The sequence below is a fragment of the Athene noctua genome, chromosome 4 (assembly GCF_965140245.1).
Source record: "Athene noctua chromosome 4, bAthNoc1.hap1.1, whole genome shotgun sequence".
In the NCBI taxonomy this organism is placed as follows: domain Eukaryota; kingdom Metazoa; phylum Chordata; class Aves; order Strigiformes; family Strigidae; genus Athene; species Athene noctua.
In genome coordinates, this window is record NC_134040.1 from 66,103,311 (window position 1) to 66,121,154 (window position 17,844).

The 17,844-nt window shown below is 38.9% G+C and overlaps 1 protein-coding gene across 1 annotated transcript in view; it reads left to right on the forward strand.

The window, feature by feature from the left end:
• The window catches only part of FHIP1A (FHF complex subunit HOOK interacting protein 1A), a 100,363-nt gene that overhangs the window by 62,691 nt on the left and 19,828 nt on the right, over nucleotides 1–17,844 (forward strand). Inside the window, exons 9-12 of the mRNA XM_074905619.1 lie at nucleotides 10,400–10,567; nucleotides 14,235–14,314; nucleotides 15,813–16,000; nucleotides 16,519–17,559. Of these exons, the coding sequence (XP_074761720.1) occupies nucleotides 10,400–10,567; nucleotides 14,235–14,314; nucleotides 15,813–16,000; nucleotides 16,519–17,559 (1,477 nt within the window). The remainder of the gene's footprint in view (nucleotides 1–10,399; nucleotides 10,568–14,234; nucleotides 14,315–15,812; nucleotides 16,001–16,518; nucleotides 17,560–17,844) is intronic.

Consider the following 17,844-nt stretch of genomic DNA (forward strand, 5'->3'; position numbering starts at 1 on the left):
TATGCGTTCAAATGCAATTGAGTATGGTATAAATACCTGATTAGGAGGACAGATCTGTGGTAGGTTAAAGGGAGGGATAGTAAGAAGAGATGATAATTATTGGTACATCTTCCCAAGGTTTTCCTATAAATCTTATTTCTAGAATTTAACTGGTATGGAACAGCTGCTTCTGGTAACTCTTGGTGATAGACATGGAAGGAAGGAATTCCAGACCTTGTGTGGCATTTAAGCCTTAACATCCAATCTGGCACTCATGGTTTTACCTCAGTGTAAAAATTGAAAGGGAGATGAGCTTCTGGGTCTCCTCTTCAATGACTGTTGGGTAGCCCCACTGCTTAAGACCTGTTCTCTCTATATATCTTTTGAGGAAAAAATTGCTCTGAAGCAAGACACAGACTTACTGCCTTTTTTTTTTTTTTTTAGTCAGCTCCAGTAAAGAATGTAGACATCTAGGAAAGAAGTTTTCAATCTTTTCTGTTCTCATTGGGATAGAACTTGCTTCCTGTTTAAAACAACAGCAGCAACATTAACATGATTTGTTTGTGACTTACTGTCTGATCACCAAATCAAATTTAGTTGATTCAATTATGTAAAATAAAATAAGTCAAACAAGCACTATTAGATAAAGTGTGTAGCTAATAGTCTTATTAGCTTTTAATCCCTCATGGAGTAACATCATCAGTTTACCTTTGCAACTGATGTATTCAAGTATGAGCAAAATGTCTGGTATGAGGAGGGTTACTCACTTTTGGTTTAAAACTAAGCCTGCATTGGAGGTGATAGTTCCTGCCTAGTCCCTTCTTCCTGTTTCTTCACAGAATCACAGAATGGCTGAGACTGGCAGGTACCTCTGGAGATGGTCCTGTTGAACTCACTCTCCTTCTCAGTGCAGGGTCAGCTAGAACAGGTTGCTCAGGGACATGTACAGTTGAATGTTGACTTGTCTCCAAAGCTGGAGATGGCGCACCCTCTCTGGGCAACACTCTTCCAGTGTCTGACCACCCATAGAGTAGAAAAGTGTATGGTCTTTGTTTGCCTTTTTTTTTTCTTAATGATGTCCAGTTGGAACCTGATTTCAATTTGTGGCCCATTGCTTCTTGCCCTTTCACTGGGCACCATTTGGAAGAGTTTGGCTCCATCTTCTTTGCTGCTTCTCAGTAGCTGTTTGCACACATAGATAAGATCCTGCCTGAAGCTTCTCTTTTCTAGGCTGAACAGTCCCAGCTCTCTTGGCCTCTTCTCATATGATACATGCTCCCATCCTGTAATCGTCTTTGTGGGCCTTTGCTGGACTTGCTCCAGTATGTCAGTGTGTTTCTTGTACCAGGGAGCCCAGCACTCTAGATGCATCTTGCCAGTACTGAGTAAAGGGGAAGGATGCCTCCATACCAACCTGATAGCAATATTGTTCTTAATGTAGCCCAGGAGGCTGTGGGTGATCTTCATCACAAGGGCATATTGCTGTCTCATGGTCAGTTTTTTGTTCACAAAGACCAGCAGGTTCTTTCCTGCAAAGCTGCTTTCCAGCCAGTCAGTCCCCAGTGTGCACTTGTGTCTGGGATTATTCCCCCCTGCCAGGCACAGGGCTTTGTGTTTGTTATTTAACTTCATGAGGTTCCTGTTTGCCTTTCTCTTCAGGCTGTCAAGATCACTCTGAATGGCAGCACCGTCTATCAGCTACTCCCAGTTTTGTACCGTCCATGAACTTGCATGAGGATACATTCCATCTCATAATCTAGGTCATTAATGAAAATATTGAACAGTATTGGTCACACATCACGGGCCTCAGACTGAACTTTGCATTGCTGATCACAATGCTTTGAGCCCAGCATTTTAACTTGTTTTTGGTTCACCTAACTGTTCACTTATCCCGTGTGTTCCTCATAATTTTGTCTATGAGGATGTTGTACAAGAGATGGTGTCGAAAGCCTTGCAAGATAAATAATAACTGCTCTCCATTTATCCATCGAGCCAGTCATCTTATTGTAGAAGGCTATTGGGTTGGTCAGGCTTGATTTCCCCTTCGTAAATCCATGCTGACTATTTCCACTCACTACTTTCTCCTTAATGTGTTTGGAAATAGTCTCCAGGAGGTTTTACTCCATCCCCTTCCTAGGGATCAGTGTGAGGTGGACCAGCATGTAGTTCCCTGGCCCATCCTTCTTGAAGACTGGAGTGATGTGCTTACTTCTGGTCATCAGGAGCCTCTTCTAGTAGCCATAACCTTTCAAAAAACCAAGAGTGGCCTTGACAGTTGGAGATGCAACCGATCAGGCCCTACGGACTCATGTATGCTCAGTTTGTTTAAATGTTCCCTAACCTGATCCCCCTTCCTCTAAAGGTAAGTCTTCCTTGCTCCAGACTTCCAGTTTCTTCTTAAGGACATGGGATTACTGAAGGTAAATCTTGCCAGTAAAGATCAAGACAAAGAAGGCGTTGAGTACTGTAGCTTTTTTGATCTATTTTGTCACCAGGTTCCTTTTTTCATTCAGCAGCGGGCACACATTTTTCATAGTCTTCATTTTGCTGTTGAAGCCCTTCTTCAACTCCAGCTGGGATTTGGCTTTTCTAATCCATTCCCTGCACACTCAGGCAGTTTTTCCATGTTCCTCCTGTGTCACCTGTACCTGCTTCTGTCTCTTTATGTTTCAGTTTTGTTAGGAGCTCCTAGTTCATCCATGCAGACCTTCCGTGTCCTTTCCTTGACTTCCTTCTTTTCTCTCAACTTAAAACATTGGACTATCAAACAAGACTTTTGGGAAAATTACCATCAGAATTTCAGTAAGTAGAATTTTGGTAAAAGTAGTTCAGAATTTCAGCATGTGGTCCAAAGCTTTGAGATATGTATATGTGTGATCTTGAAATGTCTGTAACATTTATGGAACTATGTAGTAAGCTCTGCCTTTTTTTAATTTTTGCAGATTGTCTCCCTGTACATACTATGTACACAGTTCAGTGTGTGAATTAAACAGTACAAGAGTGTTGAGGATAGAGATGTGTTTCTATGAAAAAGTCAGGGCGTGGGGAGACCAACATATTTTGCTTGGTGTGATTTTTTTTCTTTTATTCTTTAATGATTTTTATCTCAGAAAGCTAGTATGGAGTTGAAAAAAGAATTCACTAGCTCATTTTTTTCCAGTTAAGGAAGTTTCAAATTGATTGGGCCGGCTAGCTAGCTAGCTTGAAATAACCTGTTTTTCACAGTGAGCTCTGTTAAGGTTATTTATGTAGCAGATTAACTCTAGTGTGCTTAAATAACCCAAACATTCTCAAGTTTATGACTCCCTAACTCCATTTCTCAAAGCTAAAGTATCCTAAATATATCACATTCTTGTAGCCTAATTTATACCTGGTCTATACTAGTCTTGTCACTTTGTGTGGGTTATCCCACCTACATGTGTAATGAGTGATTGACAAATATGTTTGTATCTGAGAAGTTGCACATTGCTGAATGGGTAGACAGAGCCCAGATTTGTATTCAGTAGTTAGGGATATGCATTACCTGGCGGTGCTTTGGTTGTCTGGATTTTATTGTAGTTTGTACAAAAGTTACTCCCCTTACTTCTGACATCTGAGTTTCTTGAGGTATGAAAAAAAAGTGTTTCAGTTACATTGATCGGGGGGGATAACTCTATGCAAGATCACAAATTCCTTATTTCTGTACAAAGTCAGTTAAAAACAGAGGAATAAAATATTTTTTTGCAAAGATATAGAACTAAAGGAAAGGTTAATTTGGTAGTTTTCTTTTTGTAATTACAATCCATGATTTAAATTTTTGTCCAAACCATCTTTTAGTCTTTCTGGTGTAAGTGTCTGGGATTTAAGAAAATTAAGGCTATCTGGCAGAAGCTGTTCTCAATTTAAGACTGGTATTTTTTGATGGCATGTCAATTACAACTTGAAATTATGCAGTTCTGTACGTTCTTCCCTAGGTTTTGGTACTTAGGAAAAAAATACTTGTGAGAAGCTATAACTCTGCTCAGGCACAGAGCCATATCCTTAAATTTCCATGACACATTTCATCGGCTATTTCTTGCACCACTTTCAAAACTAACATTTTGGAGCTGGAGCTCTATCAAAAAATACAAGGTCTTTTGGGGCCAAATTGTACAAGGGTCCAACTAATCAAATAAGACTGATTTTTCTCTTCAGTTAAAACCTAATTGAAATCCCAAAGTCAATCTAGAATAATCCTATCAAAGTCTGTTCCTGCTAGAGGCCATATTGCTGTGTTTTACTCTTCATATATTTGGTAGTAGAAAGTGCTTGTTTACCTTATTCTTTTAGGTAGTTGCAGCACTATTGTAGAAATCTGAGTGATATCCTCTTCAGAAGATCTGTAATACATATCTATTTTGTAGTCAAAACTATGTGCTGGATTAATAGGGGCCACACTGTGGTATATATAAATATTATGCTATCTTTGATACAACTCAGATTGGTTGTATACATCTCTTTACTGTAAGTGCATGTGATTTAATTTTAATTTGGCATTCAGAGAATTTGGGAGACAAAGATAGCTATTTGGAACATCTTGAGTGTTTCTGTAATTTGTGTTTTTTCAATTTATTGAAGATAGTGCTAAAAATTTGACAACTTATATGATAAGAGCAAATTTTTATTGTCTTAGCATTTACTGCTTTACTACATGGCATTTAATTGCTAACTATGATATAATTATTTTTCTACTTGGAAGGCTTGTTTTAATCTGAATAATGGAAAACTGTATCAACTTTTTAGTGTAAAATGTTGCTGTTGGGCCAAGTGAACAGAGCTGCTTGGCAGAAGCGCTGGCATGGGCCTGTCAAATAAGCTCTGTCAAATAGACCTCAATTCTATTGTGCACTAACCCATCTAAACGAAAACCTCTAACACAGTATGCTACTGTGATAATTCAATAATACTTGCTTGATGATTACACAGCTCAGCTAGGGTGAAATGACCTGTAAATTATACTGTAAAGATTAGGAGGAGCATCTTTATAAATATCCTACAAGACTGTCAGTTCCCGTTTAGAAATAATACCATCTTTCACCTTACTGAAAAGCATTTGGACAGCTGCTGTAAAAAGGTGTAAACCAAGTGTTACTGGAAAACTTCGAGTACTCTTGTGCTTTAGAGAAGCCCATTAATTTCTACAAAACTCAATTTTACTGGCTATGGAGTGGATATATGTTAAAGATACCTGTCACTTTTTGCATCAAACACTGCAGCTGAGTTGAATTTTATCCTGGTATAAACTGGGGCAGTTTGTAAACGCAGCCTGAGGGAAGTTGAAACAGTTCTGGTTTTCTGGTTCCTGCAATGTGCAAACTTCCTCTGTCCCTAATCCTGCTTGCCCCCCTCTCTTTTTCCAGGACAACTGTTCATATGAGAAACTGATTGAGGTTAAAACACACCTTTATTTCTTGGATAGTTTTAACCTGAATCGATTCCCTGAGCCAATTCACTGTGCAATGAAGTGAAGCATGAACCCTTCTGCTAGTATAAGCAGGGGGCAAGAAGTTGAAAATGAATAGGAAGGAGAAAAGAGTGGGGATGGTTGGACCTTTTTTATCAGTAAGGTAGGGTTATTCAGGTTTAAACTGCTTGTGAATCTAGAGGATAAGTTCTAGTAAGAACATTCATGGTCTCTTCATGGGCAATATGAAATCTTTGTAGGAAGGGAAATGTGAAGGAAAGGAGGAATCATGATAGCCATATTCCTGTAAGAGGGCATGAAGCTGTAAATTAGAAAATATATTGTGAGGATCCCAAGGGAAAATAGACAGTAATAAAGAAGCAGTGCAATTGGTCTAACACAGTGAGTGTAATATATTAAACTGAACTCACAATGACAGTAATTTCTGGCTCTTTGCTATTACTTGGCACAGTGACTTGTAAAAGCTGGATCTCTTTACAGTGTTCTGTCTCACCGTCTAATCAGTCATCAGAGGAGACAAGAAAAGATTTGCTAAAAATTATTACATAATTAGAGAAGGGTATTAAAAGGCTAAAAGTGGCTTTCTCTTTTCAATAATCTCTAATCAAATACCCGTCTGGCTACGAAGGCTCTCGGGTAGTCCCTTTTGCAGCAGATTACATCATTAAAAATATCTGTAACAACTGATTGATGAAAAACATGAGTATTTTAAATGGTGTCTTTAGATAGACACTTCAAATCTATACCTGTATTGAAGAAGAAAAATCCCAGCAACTATTAATTGTTCCAACTGTGGATAATTAAAACAAAAATGTAGAACACTTGTCTGATTAATACAATGGATATGGATTTTTCTCGGTTTTAATTTTCAATCCTACAATTTTATCCTAGGAACGGAGATATCCCTGGTCTTTACCATTAGTATAAAGGATCTAATGCAAGGGTTGCTGCTGGTGGGTTTTAATTTATGCTGTTGTGGCAGTGGTGGATTTTAATATTGCTGAAATACCTTAATCAAAAACATAGCTTGAAGTTTACTTAACAAAGGGCTTTTCTAGGAAACAACTAGGTCTTAATTTTATTCATATCCCTTTGTTATGGTATTTTTCTTGATACTTGAATTATCAGAGGTGAACAATTTTCAAATTAAATATCAGATTTGTGGATGTGTGTAAGTTTTGATTCACTTATTATCATTCTTTCAAAGATGTTCAATTCCGAGAGCTAACTAAAAGCTTACTTGCACAAATTATACTGTAATGTTTACAATGATAGGAAGTTTTTGTAAGCTGCCTCAGGATTTGACTGTAGTGGTCATGCTTGACATGGATAGTAAATGTTTTGTTCTCTGGGAATGTTTGTTCTTTGGTTGTTTACAGAAGTACCAATTCAAATTTATTAGAAAGCATTTCCCTACTTTTCTCAAATCTGTCTCATGATACATTAGTTTAAGAAGAGACAACCAGCAGGTAGTCTGAATGAAACTTAATAGCGTGACTTTGGTGTCTTAGAAAACAGAGATCTTCAATAATAACTGCACAAATGGAATGAGTTTCACTTGCAACACTCAATGTATTATGTGTCATGTAATCTGTAGAAAAGATGTACAGAGTTAAAAGGGTTTTTGCCAAGACTGGGTAACCAGAGTAACCGATTTCTCCAATGTCCTTCTCTAGTTAATTGCAAAAAAAAAGTGAGTTCTCTAGAGGCTCCTTCAGAGTAGGCTAATGTATCCTATCAAGTAAAAGGAAGATTACCCTCATGGAGCTAAAATTAGCCTTTTTTGAATATTTCTGAAGATTTGAGGTGCCTGGAGAAGTTATACTTACCATCACATATGGTAAAAGGGACAACAAACCCAGAATGCAAGGTAGCAAAATAAGATACAATGTAAAAGCACAGACATCTGCTTGCCAGGTTAATTGATGTTTTCCCTAAACTGCATACGTGGTTTCCATTTCAAATGCTGAAAAGCAATATCTTAGTTTGATTTGCTCCTGCAAGGAAGTAGAAGGATGATAGTCTCTTTGCTGGTTTGTGTGTACAAGTTGCATGCAAACGTGCGCTGAGAGAACACTGGAACTTCTAGAGCATAATAGCATTAAAATTGCTTGTCCAGTGTTAACTTGCCTGCTTTGAGTGTTGCACAGTGAGCTGCAAAATAGATCCTTGCTTCATTTATTGTGAAAGTTTGAAGGAGTGTTGTGGATAAGGCAGTGTGTTTTCACTGAAAAATGAAAAACGATTCTTACAAAGCTATTTAAATTTTGACAAAACTTAGTCTTCTTCCCTCTCAGAAAATGGTTAAGGAGTTTCAGCAACTTCTTTCCCAAGAAGAACTAAAAATTAAGTGTAATGTGGTATGCTGCACAAAACCCTCAATTCAAACAATTAAGATTTAACAGGGTTATAAGTAACTCATTTGTGAACTATTTGGACTTCATTAATCATTGGTTAGTTCTTCTAGCTCTGTTCAGTGGTACCAGTGAAGTGTTGGCTATAGTAAACATGATTTCTTTTTTTGTCTAGTCCCCAAACTATTAGGAGCACTGAACAGTAGCTTCAGAACGTACTTTTCTGAAATAGTCTCTAGCTGCCTTTCTTCTGCTCTTTGTTTCATTCATGATACACACTCTGAAAAGCATATGAGTTTCTCTCACTGATATGAATGTAGGATGAGTTGTCCGAAGAGCATCAGTTTCAGAAAAAGGTCACTGCCCTTGTGAATCTGCTGGCTTTTCTTTCTTTCATTTACAGCTTTGGTATTTTATACATATACATAGGCCCATTCCTCTGCTGTCAGCAAGCATCTATGAAACGTGCAGGCCAAGAACGTGCTTCTTTTTCCCCATAAAGGATGAGGGAGAAGTGACACAGAGACATAACGATGTATTACTTCTGTCTGACCTTTCCTTGGCAGAGGGTTTAAACTCTTCGATGAACTGTATGCTATCATAATGATGTCACATGATGGATTTCTTGGGCTTTGGTTTTTACAGCTTGCTGCTATAAAAAGACAAACCAAAAAAGCCAGTTCTCAGGGCAACAGTCAAGAGCTTTCATCAGAAAGCCATTATTTTATATTCCACAAGTCCCCACACCTTTTGGCTGTTGCAAAACAAGGGAGGAATCTCTGCTCCAACCAGAAACCATTTCCTTCGTTTCACAACCCTGGCTTATTTTCTGAGGAGGTGTTTTGGTGGTTGAAGTGTGGCAGTAGTCCTATGGAAAAGCATATGTGCATAAGCATGCTTGTTTTATCATATTTACAGTAATACAGAATTTGAGTTAGGGCTATTGCCACAGTGTTAATTCTGGCAATTTGTAACTTTGGGGTGCTTAACCTACAATTTTTTTTTTTTTTTTTTTTTCAGTTGATGCTTGTGGGGGAAGGAGGAGGAATTAATTCATTAGCAGTATTCTGAGTTGGAGTATATGTTACTAGATATTTTGAGAAAGAATTATATTCCCATTTGTGGTTTTGGCAGCACTGAACATAGAACTACAGATCAAGAAAGTATGTCTAGCTGTTCTTTATTTAGCCTTACGAAGTTTACAGATTGTGAGAAAGCGTGCCTCATTCCTTTCCTTTCATTGTTGGTCAAAATCAAAGCATTACAATGTAACATTACAATACACCTTAAGTGAACTTACTTCACTGTTGCCACTTCACTGGTGCTTAGTTTCTAATGCCAAAATGAGCTCACAGCCCACTGTATTAAGGATGGTGTAGCTGAGTATTAGAATAAAGGCTCAGAATGAGAGTGAATCAGTGGCCTTAACTTAGAGCTTCTCTCTGCTCTCCTCATTGGTGCTCCTTCTCCATAAGGTCTGCAGGCCACATACAGCATGCCTATGTTCTGTGTAACCAGCCAGAAGCATCTTGTGATCTTAAATGCATTAAAGAGAACGTTTGCAGCATGGTGTTACTGTGTACACAGCCAACATACAGCATAATGGAACAGGGATTTTAATATTTACAGTATGTTACGTAAATGTTGCCCTTCTGAGTATTTTCTAAATCCTCTTAGTCTTAAGTGACGGCTTTGGTTCTTTCTTTTTTAATAAAATCAGTCTTTTCATTTGTCCAGCTAAGTTTGGTAAACAAAAGATGTTTAATACTTCCTTTCATATAGGCAGATTCTTGTATTTAAGGGTTTAACTTTGTGCACTTAAGCTTATTAGGTTCCTGGGTAACTATTTTTAAAAAGCTGACTTTGTAAAGCAGTACATGGTGCAGAAGTGGCCTTTGGAATTTTCTGTGCTTTGCCAGTGTATAGTGTGAATAGATAAGCTCCAAAGGATTGCAATAAGCAGAGCAGTGTGGGTTATGGTATGCAAATGTTGCGTGGGTATTTGAATTGTATTTTGATATACAAATAGTCAGTAGTGAAGATTTTGGAGTTTGGTTGTGTGTGTATGTATGTACGTACTCCTTTTAAAAATTGAGTAAAATGAGCAATTATACTGTGGAAAAGTAAAAAGAAGGAAAATTTCGGCAAAATTCTGGATAGCTCTAGGGATTTTTTCTTTAAATCTCTGAAACCATGAGTTTGTACTGTGCTTTGACATTTAATTTTAATAAAGTGGTAGATGCAGGTATTCACAACATCAGCAAATGCTTCCGAAGGATGACAGAAGTGTGATGCAAAAGAACTGACATGGGCAGAAAAGTGGTGGGGAGCTTCTAGCATGATTTGGTCCTTTGTATTTCAGTGTGTGTGAGATTTGGGGTGTCAGTTTGGGGGAGGGTTTCTTTTCCCGGGGGAAGCAAGACAGGTAAGAAATGGGCTCAAAATGCTTGTGAGTCATTCAGAAGCATGTTCTTTGCAAATTTAAAAACAAAGACCTCAATGTTTTTGTGGCAGTGTTCTGTATGGAGAGCTTAGAGTGTTTGCCAGCTATACAGTTGCAGAGGATGAATGTATATTTTTTGTGTGTGTAGTATGTTTGCATTTACATTATTTTTGCTTATAGGTGACTGTGGAAGAAGTGATGACTACTACTGCATACCTGGATCTCTTTTTGCGTAGTGTTTCAGAGCCAGCCCTCCTCAAGATTTTCCTCCGTTTTATTTTGTTGCACCGACATGAGAATGTGCATATCCTAGATACCCTTACTAGCCGAATCAACACACCATTCCGGGTAAGACAATCAGGAAGGAAGTTCAGGTAGTCAGCATGGATGTAGGATAAATATTTAAATGGGAGATTCCATATATTCAATGGGTATCTGTTTAGCTAGGAATTCTCTCCCCTCACCCAAATGTGTGATTTCTCCACCCCCTCAATTCTTTTTGTGTGTGATGACATTGAGCTACCAGTATACTAACTTGATAAATGTGTGAGGTGCTTTCACACATACAGGAAATGGGATAGAGGGAGATGAGGGCTTCTGGAAGTCTGGATTCTGTTAGAAGATTAAAGGTAAAATTGGAAGCATTTTTATTCTGGATACTGCTGAATTAGTGCTGCCATAGATAACTCACCCTGGAACTTATAAATATACTTGTGGTGAGGAGCATTTTTGATCTTTGAAGTTTTGCCAAGCAACAAACATTTTCAAATAGTCCTTCTGGGAGCCCTGTAAGGATGTCTCCAAATAGATCCAAGTTGTGAAATGCAGTATTGCCAGTAGATTTCTCAAGTATTAAGTCTATATTACTGAGCATGTTTACTTAACTGTGTTGCCTGCTTTGTTCTTTGATTAAAAAAAGGCATTTTTTTGCTCAAGTGATCAGATTGCTGCTTCCTTTTCCTTGCCTTCACTCCCTTGTATAGTAAGGTTTATCTCAAATTTGCAGTGAGCCCCTTCTCAGCCTAGGCATAATGCACCATAGTGGCTGGACAGAGCTAGTTGACAGAGGTAGTAGTTACCTTCACTAACAGTTAGATCTTCTGGCAAAGAAAATGACTACTTGTTTCATTGGACAACACTTCTGAGCCTTGCTTGGCTGGCAGTCTTGGCTGAATCTTGTGTGATGCACAGCTTCGTGAATGAAATGAGTAATGTTTTAGTGCAGGTACAAGAGAAGCCAGAACACCAGCACGTGCATTAGATTTGTGTATTATGGACAGTAGCTTCATCTGAAATTTTGAACTGTGCATGCAAATACAGATATATACTGCTGTTACGGCGTCTCTAAGATGGTTTAACTCTGAAAACTGAAACAGCTTCTGTCAACAAAAATGCAAATTCCGTTTTCTCTGTTAATCATTAATAACTGTTCCATAGGCAAACGAGATGGGAATGTAAAGAATTATGCAGCCCTGAGCAACTCAGGATCTCAGCCAAAAGGGTTCTGTGATGCTAAATGAGTTTTCTGCAGTATAGCTTGGCCAAGTGCAAAAGCCAGAACTGCAGCCTTCTGTGTGTTGCCATAGCACAAAAGCTGTGTGCATTATTATTGATGAAAATACTTACTAATAATTCACAGGGCTAAACTTATGTACAGACGGATGGCCAAAAGGATTTGTACAAATAGTATCCTCTTTGTCTCCTGAGTGTATTTCAAAACTTTCTTTTTACAAAATACAGAAACAGACTAGTTCTATTTATCCAAATGATTCCTGATTTGCAATATGTTTGCAAAAACAAATGAGTAATGTTTCCCTATAAACTGAACTTTCTAAAATATAGGAAAATTTAAGGCAGTAGCAATTTTCTTGAACTTTCACAATATGAAGAAAAGTTAGACTTGGCTCTCAGTAAATTTACCAGAGGAAACAAGATTTCCTGTTTTTTTCCCCTTGTTCCCCAGCTAAAACACACCTTTCATGCAAGAATCTGACTTATTCCAAAAGCTTGTGATGAAGCACTTCAACTCTGCCTCCATGCTCCTATTAAGAACTCCAGTTCTGGTTATTCCTTCCTCTCTTGCCCTTTTACTTTCTTCATATATTTCTGTAGGCATGAGTTCTTGGACTAACAGTTGGCTCCTAGGACAAGCACTGGCCAGTGGTGGCAGGGTAACAAGTTTCAGCTCTGCTTTGCCTCACTGTAAGCCAGTTCATGAGCATTTTTCATTTCTCTTCTCTCTGCTTATTCCCTTTCTTTTGTTCTTCTATTGATGTTAGTTCAGTGACCAAACTAGGGAAGGCAGTCAAAGAAACTTTTTACTTTTCAGAGGCTATCAAGTGAGGTTCACTTGAACTTTTCTATTTAACTGTTTCACAATGATACCTACCAAATAAGGGAAAATACCTGTATATATATTTTTCAAGAGATCTATGCATTAATCCGGTCTTGGTCACTATGGACAACTAAGCATATTGTAGGGGAGCTGAGTCACTCATCTGAAAGTGAGAACTGGAAATAGTGAAATAAAGAGTCTTTTAATCAACATTCTTGTGAAGGCATGGGCTGGAGAGAGGAACATAGCAATGTGCTGCTGCAGAGCTAGAACAGAGCATTTTAGCAGTGGAAGGGAGTGACTGCAGAGAAGAGGAGGAAGTCCCACAGTGTGAAAGAGAAGCCATGCCCAGGCAGGCTGCTGGATTTAATCCCGAATGAATTACTAAGGATGTTCAGTGACTGAAAAATGAGGTAGAGGAATGTCTGTAGCTCTTTCCTTATTTTGTCCTAATCTGCCTCTTTTGTTAGCTAATGAAAAGTGCAATTAATTTAATATATTAATTAATTATTTCCATTTACATAATTACTATAGGGAGAGGCAAGATTTAAACACCAGCTTGAAACTCTGGGAAAGGGTCAATTTATACTAAATAATTCTTACAAGAGTCAACCTGATCCTGGAGTCTAAGCCAGCTGTGAGTTACTGTTTTGATGAGAGAGCAGCACAGGAGAATGTGCCCAAGGAAATACGCATTAAGAGGCAGGGAGATAGTACACTATTGTCTTTGAAAACCGATGAAAGCTTACAGCTCATTCTTCTACCATTTTTGGCACAACTGCAGTCTAGAAGGAGTCTGGCAGGTAGAAATGTACTGTATGATAGCTCTGAAAGTGTTGTGTGACCAAAAAATTATGTAGAAGTCCACATTTCTAGTCTGTCCTAAAGCCACTGTAAAAGTGGAATGCCTGTCACAGAATGGGTTTTTTGTCTCTGCTGAACGTGACTACTGAAATATCTAGTTACAGGTGTATTTGATCAGACCTTTGGCAAAAAGGCAAGCATGCAATTTGAGGAATCCTATTATTCTTTCCTTTCTCCTGGTCTCACAGAAAGGATCTTCATGCCTTGCCATAGTTTCCAGCTGTTCAAGTGACCTGTAATGGAGGGGTTGTAAACAATCCATATGGAGTAGATTCTGACAAAAATTACTTGTTTAGTCCTGGTCTGTGTCAGTACATTAAGCTATATTTACAGAAGCATTCAGCTTCTTAATATGCAGAACACCAATCATTCCTTATACTTAAGGCTTAAGTATAGGTTAAGAAACTTGAGGTTGTTTATAACTTCTCTTTCAGAAAAGACCTTTAATTGGCTCAAACTCTGTCAGAGGTAAAATCTAACACACTACCTTGAAAATTACAGGGCTCAGTTCATGCTGAGTTAAATTAATAAATTTGGATAATATTAAAGATTGATAAATTACTGCTTTGTTTTCATAGCTTATTTGAATGAAGATTCTGAATTGTATTTTGTTAAAATGTAACGTGTTATGTGCACAGCTCTAGACAACTTTAAAAAAACCCAAACCTATGGGGTGCTGACAAAATGAAATACCATACTAACAGTGTCTTATAAAACATGATGTTCTGGCGGAGCCATTTTGTGATGGAGTATGCAGGGAAGACTGAAAAGGTACGATTTCCAGATCAAAAACTGACAATGTTTATCATTTTCCAGCTCTGTGTGGTCTCCTTGGCATTGTTCAGAACACTCATTGGCTTGCATTGTGAAGATGTGATGTTACAGCTAGTTTTAAGGTAAAGCTCAAACTGCTTTTTCCACTCTTCATCCTAATTCTGGGACTTACAGTCTCTGTCTGTGGATGCAGAGCTGGATGAGAGTTCTCCAAGAGAGCAGAAATACAAGCAACTGCATAGATAAGAATATTTATGATCCTGACAAAAGTCTATCAGACCTGAAGAAGTATGATTTACATCCTGTGATCTTCAGGAGCATGAGATTTTTCTTGTGATTTATTTTTATAAAAGTGAGAGAAGAGAAGCTAAGAATATATTTATCACCTCCAAACTGCTTATTCCCCGTTTCTAAATGTATAATTCTTCTCTCCTGCATGTTTTCTCAAGTGTATTACGCACTGTGTTACAGAGCTATATACTTGTTTGCAACTTCCACCTTCTTTATTGTTTTCCACATCTTTGATTCCTCTCTCACTGAGAATACTTCAGGTTCTTGAACTATTGTAAGTAGATTGTTATGTAATGTACTAAATACCTTGATTATTTTTCGTTTTAACTGATGATTCTATGCATTGCTTCAGAATACTCATAATTTTGGTGTGTGTATTAGATGAAAATTGATTATTTATTTGGAAATATTGGTGTAACTAAATCGGGCTTTTAGCACTGCAGATCACATGAGTGTTTCAGATACTGTCTGTCCCTCGACCCACAGGCATTAAGGGGAAATTCCCTATAGCTCTGGCTGTTGTGCCTGGGAATGCTGTTAGGACCTCTGTGAACTCATGTGTGTCACCACTCTAAACAGCAGCAGTGCTGTATTTAATCTTCTTTTTGTTTATTTAGGGAATCCTTTAGAATTTATTTGCATTTTAAATGGTAAAAGATCAGCCCAGCTAACACCTGAGGCTTTTAAAAAAGTTGACACTCAGTTCACACCAAGGCTTTTAATAAAGGCTCTTAAAAAGTTGAACAAAAGTGCTCTAAAGAAGTTCAACATGAGACTGCACTTCCTATATTCCTTGTACTCCCTATAGCTTATTCCCTTCTTTGCCTGAGAGCTGTCTTGACCTACTGCAGTAAACCGCCTTGATGACCCTTCCCTCATTTTTGCTGGCTGCTTGCCTGGCAAGTGTAAACTGGCTCTCTTTGGATCTCCCAGGAAAATAAATGAGTTAAGGATTCCAAGACAGAACTCATTCATAGTGGGACAAAAACACCCTGCTGGCCTTTGACATCTGCCCATCCCACACTTCCTTCATCCCTTCCCACAGCAAGTTTGCTCTGACCTGCAAAGGATTGTTCACTTCCCTGTTGTGATGCAGCTGATCTTCTGTCTTCGCTTGTCTTGACAGTTCCTCATCAAACTGTACCTTCATGATCTAAAGAGTCAGGGTTTTGTGCTCTTGAGAGGTTTAGAATATGGATCACTGTCAAGGTTATTATTACATTTTCTTTTAATGTGTAGAGTGGAGGAAGATGGGAAGGGGATTTTGTATGTTGTTGCTTCCTCTGACATGAAAGGATGATGAAGTAATGCTAGACACTGCTGTCTCAGGTATCTGATCCCATGCAACCACATGATGTTGAGCCAGCGATGGGCTGTGAAAGAAAGAGACTGTTACTCTGTATCTGCTGCAAAACTGCTGGCCCTGACACCAGTCTGCTGCTCCACTGGGATCACCTTGACACTTGAAAGCCAAGAAAAAGATTATATTCTGTGGACAAAAGCAGCACAAACTAAAGGTAATTGGTGCTCAGGGGAAGACCAGATCATGAACTGAGTTTAATTTGGTAGCATTAATTTGGTAGCAGCTCATGGGAGGAGTTGGGGTAGATGGGAGGAAGAGGAAAGTGATGGACAACAATAACCTGGGCAAGCCTGGACTGGAAATCTTATTTAATCCCCTTCATGTGTCCAGGTCTATTGAAATATTATTTTAGCAGCTATCCAACTTGAATATGCATTCATGAAAATAACATCCAGATGCATTACAGAAACTCTTGCTGCTTTAGAGTGGTGGTTGTTGTTTTAAGGTTTGAATGTGGGCTGGTCTCTCAGAAATCTTGAATTACAGCTCTCTCTTGGCAATAGGAACAAGTCATGTATGTTTATGAGCAAATCTCTTAATCTTTATGCTTTGATCTTCCTGCCTTATTGGATGGTTGGGGCTAAAGTCTCTACCTGCCATGTCTTAGTGGATGCCTTGCTAGAGAACTCTTAGTGATTACTCATACCACGAGTAATATCTCTTTACTTTCAGATTCTGGTAGACGCTCTTCTGAATCTACTTGCATTGTGGAATATGGGAGAGCTGTGGACATCAGCTACTTGCAGTACTTGGGGGAAGCTCAAGAAGCGATCCTTCAGTGCCTGAAAGATTGTAAGGTTTGGTCTGCCTTGTATGATGGAGTAAACCCTGATCCAGACACCTTTATCCAAACACTTGCTGAGGATAACAGTACAGATGTGGAACATCCCATGTTTCGCCTCCAGCAAAGGACACCTAGCATGTGTAGCTCCTCTCAAGTAACTCCGTTTGGTGAGAAGATGCAGTTGGAGCTGGAATGGGATGATAGCTATGACACAGGGATTTCTCCTGGTTCTGATGTGAGCTCACCACAACCATATGATGATCTGGGAAGCACAGAGATGCAGCCACCTGTACAGCCACCAAAACACATTCAAGAAATGAAAAAAAATGCCATCATGCTCATCAAAGGATCTTACATAGAGGAATCTGACTTTCAGGATGATGTTATGGTTTACAGGTTATGTGCCCAGAAGGATACTCAGGATGATGATAACACTAAGGAGAAAATTTCCAATGCAGCCAGAGAACATGAGGTCCAAAGCCAGACTGTAGTCAATGGGCCTCTTGCAAAGAGCCAGCTGGAAATGGACTTGGATGAGCACAGTAAGAGAAATTCAAGCTCGACTCAAGGTGTAATGAAAGAGCAAATAAACCAGAAAATGACCGAGATTGATCCACAGCCAGACTTAGAGTTGAAGCTTTCTCCTCAGGAGGCAGATCATAACTTAAGTGTAAGACTGCTGAGCACAGATGGTGAGGATTTCATTGCACAGTATGACAAAATTATTAAGGAATTGGATCCAAACAGTGCAAGCTTGGAGGAGCAGAAGTTGGATACTCCTGACCCTGTCTCTCCTGCAGAAGAGGAGGAAGACTTTGAGAATTTCTCAGCAGACACCCCTTCTGCAGAGAGCATGTCATCTCCCTTTGGACTGAAGGAGGATATCTCTCCCAAGCATGCTGCAAGGAGCCAGAGTGCTCCATTTACAGGTGGAATGTTCTGTTAATTACATATGTAACAAATACAGGAAGGCATGGTGATTTAAAGGTGGCCAAATGAGATCACACCGTGCAGCACACAGCACAAGCATAGAGCAAGGAACAGTCCTGGCACTAAAGAGGGTACAGCACAAATAGCTGAGACCAGTCCAAGGACAGTGAGATCCAACGTTAAAGTAGAGCAGAGCAATCGGTGTGGTGACAGCAAATGGTTGGCTGCTCAGGGGTTTCTTTGGCTGCTTTTTTTTGGTAATTGTTTAAAATCTTGAGCAGGGG